Genomic DNA, 4,066 nt, shown 5'->3' on the forward strand with positions numbered 1-4,066 from the left:
AGAGGAGACACAAAGTTAGTGATGTGCAATGGTGGCATATAGGACAATGGAGAGAGAGGAGAGAAACTCAGAGCATCATGGGGCCCCCCAGCAGCCTAGGCCTATAGCAGCATAACTAAAGGAAGGCTCAGGGTCACCTGATCCAGCCCTATCTATAGGCTTTATCAAAAAGGAAAGTCTTAAGTCTAATCTTAAAGGTAGAGAGGGTGTCTGCCTCCCGAACTGAGACTGGGAGTTGGTTCCATAGGAGAGGAGCTTGATAGCTAAAGGCTCTGCCTCCCATTCTGCTTCTGTGGACTCTAGGAACCACAAGTAAACCTGCACTCTGAGAGCGAAGTGCTCTGTTAGGATGATAAGGCTCTACGAGGTCTTTAAGATACAATGGAGCCTTGTCATTAAGGGCTTTGTATGTTAGAAGGATTTTAAATTCTATTCTCAATTTTAGTCTGATAGAAAACTTGTGGGGTGACAATAAAAATGCTGTTGCTGAAGCAAAACCAAGAAATGCAGAGGAATTGTGGAATGTAGTGCAATCATCCTGGGCTGGAATACCTGTCCACAGGTGCCAGAAGTTGGTCGACTCCATGCAGCACACACATGAAACAGTTCTCAGAAATAGTGTTTATACAACTAAATATTCAGTGATTCACAGGAAAGCTACATCTTCAAGCATTTTTTCAGTTTACACAGTAAATGTTTGAGTTTGTAAAATAAAATGCATACACTATTTTTTTGGACAGCCTAATATTTCTTTTTCTTCACTTTGTGTAAAGTAATAACAAATTTTATAAAATTTTCTTCATGTTTTGATTTGGAATAGAATGTGTACTGTTACCAGTGCATTTGTGTGTATGGAAATAAAAGCTATTATAAGAATTTTGAGCTTTACTCACTTTTTGTAAACGCACTGCTCTTATTTTGAACACAACTGTATAATCATCCAAACCAGATTTCATCTTGGACAGAAATCGTCTCATCAGTGCCTTTCCTAACCCTGAAAGCTTATTTATCTTCAGGGTGTCATGTCTGTCTTTCCTCAGACTTCCCTAATTGCCCCTGAATAAGTGATATACTCTGTGCTTAGGATTTTTTTGTTCTTGTCACTTCCTCAGGACTCTAATCTCTGCTTCTTGTAGCTAAATGACCAAATCAACCACAGTAGACGGTTACAGCATGTTAACAGGCCTGGGGACTAAAAGGGATTCACAATAAATATTGAGAGAGAAAAGTAAAGAAATTAAACTAGTTTTAATGCCAGTCCTGGTTATTTTCATCGCTCAGCACTTATTCCTGCTATATTACTCCCCAGCTTTTTATGATAAATTCTAGGGATGGGCCATATGGCACTAAATGTTATCACGATAAGTTTTTTCATATCAGTTTATTGATAATTACTGATCATTTTAATGAGCTTTTTTTTTTTAAATAAACCTCAGGAGAAAGGTTTAATTAAACCACTTTTTTTTTGTATCAGGGCACATAAAGATGGGAAGAGACTCCCTTTAAAAGCGAGGATAAATGAATGATCTCACCTTGATTTTACTTGCTTTCTTTATTGAATGTTAATCAACAGGTATACTGACCTAACATCAGTAAGATGCAATAAATATTAGAAATACAAACTCAAAGTCATAGATTGTTGGTGGGCTGTCCTTCTGAAATTTCACAGAAGGACCTGGCAATTTCTTCTTCACTTGCTCCACTCTTCTTTTTTCCTGATGTTCCACACTGCTTCTGTTGTTGTGTTGCATGTTGAGGGGCTATATGCCTGATTGGCTGTTAGCGTATCACTTGTGGCACTCTGTGTTATCAATGGCTATGATTAGCTGTTTATGTTCTAGGGAGGGAGATGCTTTGGGCTTGTTCATGTAACCGCCGTTATGTGGTCACGCCTCGCTTTTAACCAGCCATCTAATTGAACAGATGTCTTATTGTTATTGAAGCAGTGCCTATCACAGTATATATCGTTATCATTTTATCCCCCAGGCTTAATTAGTACTTATCATCTCTGTTACTGCCACTGACCTAATGTATTCCCATTTGATTTTTGACAGCCCTGATATTTATGTGTGAAATGCGTTGAAAATTTTTTTAAACAGGGTTTCTATTGTTATTTTAGGTCTGATTTCTATTTAGAATGTTTCTCATATGAGTATTACACATCAGCTAAGTTCCACTGAGAAAAAAGGTGGAGAATTTCTGTATCAGCTGCATCTCCACATCTGGACTTATTCTCTGCTCCGGGTCAGTTCTCAAAGCAGCTGTGCCCCTTCCCCTTGTTCATGTGTGTCGCCTGCCTATTTCTAACAGTCACTTCATTTCTGCTACATTCTGTGGATATTTTTCCATCCACTCACTCAGTTTTTAATAAGGCAATATAAATCAGTTTTTTTTTGTTTTAAACTTGATTTCTATAGCACAGTTCAGACATGCAGTGCAACAAATTGCTTTACCTAAAAGTGAAGAATCATAACATTTATAATAAAATGAATACAATGAAATGGTAGAAGGTTAAAGAAAAAAGACATGGTAATAGTTATTTACTTTTAATAACCCTAAACATGAGCATTGTGTATCTCTAGATTGAACCATTAATATGGTGGACCCTTTTTCCCAGGATAACAATGGTGTCATTGGTCTTTTGGACTCCATGAAGGGGTCTCCTGTTCCAGCCAAAGTCCCCATGACAGAAGCTGTTGTGAAAATTGCATCAGGTAAGAAACAGAGATGTCAGAGCCATATGCTTCTATGTGTACGCCACATATTGACTGTTTGTTTAATTTTTATGCATGGGTTATTAGGTAACGATCACCTGGTATTGGTAACACAGGAGGGAAACCTTTACACGTCAGGCAATGCAGAGCAGGGTCAGTTGGGACGAGTGCCGGAGCAGTTTTCAAACAGAGGAGGCAGGAAAGGCCTCGGTAAGTAATACAAGCCTTTTACCTTTGGATGGATTAAAAGAGTAAAAGTTTAGTATAGTCATTACTCTGTTTATGATTACATTAGCAATTGATGTTTTATGTGTAATCTGTGTTATTTTTTTTGTCCTGTGATTTCAGGCCGGCTGCTGGTACCACAGCAGGTAAAAGTCAAAGGGAAAGTTCACTTCACAGATGCCTTCTGTGGCGCATATCTCACCTTTGCTGTGTCAGAAGAGGGACATGTGTATGGATTTGGCCTTTCCAACTATCACCAGCTGGGTCAGTATGACACATGAGTGTTTAATCCTTTTGATAAGGTGAATTGACCCAGTTTGATTTATCATTTTAACTGTAGCATTCCCTAACATTACTGTGCATTCAGCTGTGACTCAGGCTTTATTTTGTGTCAATTTGTCCAGGTACTAAAACCACCAAGACGCTTTTTGTCCCAGTAAAACTGACATGCTTTAGGAACTCTACCACCTCTTGGGTGGACTTCTCTGGAGGACAACACCACACACTCTGCCTCGATGCTGAAGGTAAACAGCAGCTAACTGATTGTATCTGATCCAGCTCTGTGGTTGTTGAAATCTGTACTGCTGGGATTGCCAAGTCTGATAAGCACACTTATTTACTCTCAAGTACACAAGTCATGTACCTCTGATGTTAGAGGTTATGTTTAGAAGTTCATGTTGATGGTCATTGACCTAAAAAGGTCTACATTTTTTGTAGTTCACTAATACACAACAGAGAACACAGTAAGTGATGTGTGGGGTGGGCGAGGGGGGTTATTGCACATATATTCTGGCATTTTCGTATTTCCCATCAGTCTTACTTCGGCAGGGAAAAAGCTGTTGTAATGTCTTGTTCTGCGTGTGATGATACTGTCCGCCCTGCTGTGCCTGAGGCTGTAGGTGCAGTTTTTGTATCTGAGCAGAGAGTGAGCTGGGTGGCGTGGATCCCTGAGTATGTTCTCTGCCCTTTTACGACAGCACTGTGTGTATAGTGTGTCCATAGCAGGCAGTTCAGTCCCAGTGATCCTCTCTGCAGTCTTTATGACCTTTTGAAGAGCCTTCCTCTCTGCCTGTGTGGTGTTACCATACCAGACCGTGATGCCAGTAGTGAGGATGCTCTCTACCAGT

General features: G+C 39.8%; 1 protein-coding gene across 1 annotated transcript in view; it reads left to right on the forward strand.

Annotated features, from left to right (window-relative positions):
- Positions 1 to 4,066, forward strand: part of rcc1 (regulator of chromosome condensation 1) — a 12,315-nt gene that overhangs the window by 5,340 nt on the left and 2,909 nt on the right. The window contains exons 5-8 of the mRNA XM_020608538.1: positions 2,618 to 2,714; positions 2,802 to 2,924; positions 3,063 to 3,203; positions 3,344 to 3,463. Coding sequence (XP_020464194.1) covers positions 2,618 to 2,714; positions 2,802 to 2,924; positions 3,063 to 3,203; positions 3,344 to 3,463 — 481 coding nt within the window. The remainder of the gene's footprint in view (positions 1 to 2,617; positions 2,715 to 2,801; positions 2,925 to 3,062; positions 3,204 to 3,343; positions 3,464 to 4,066) is intronic.

Source organism: Monopterus albus, unplaced genomic scaffold (assembly GCF_001952655.1).
Source record: "Monopterus albus unplaced genomic scaffold, M_albus_1.0 scaffold93.1, whole genome shotgun sequence".
NCBI lineage: Eukaryota > Metazoa > Chordata > Actinopteri > Synbranchiformes > Synbranchidae > Monopterus > Monopterus albus.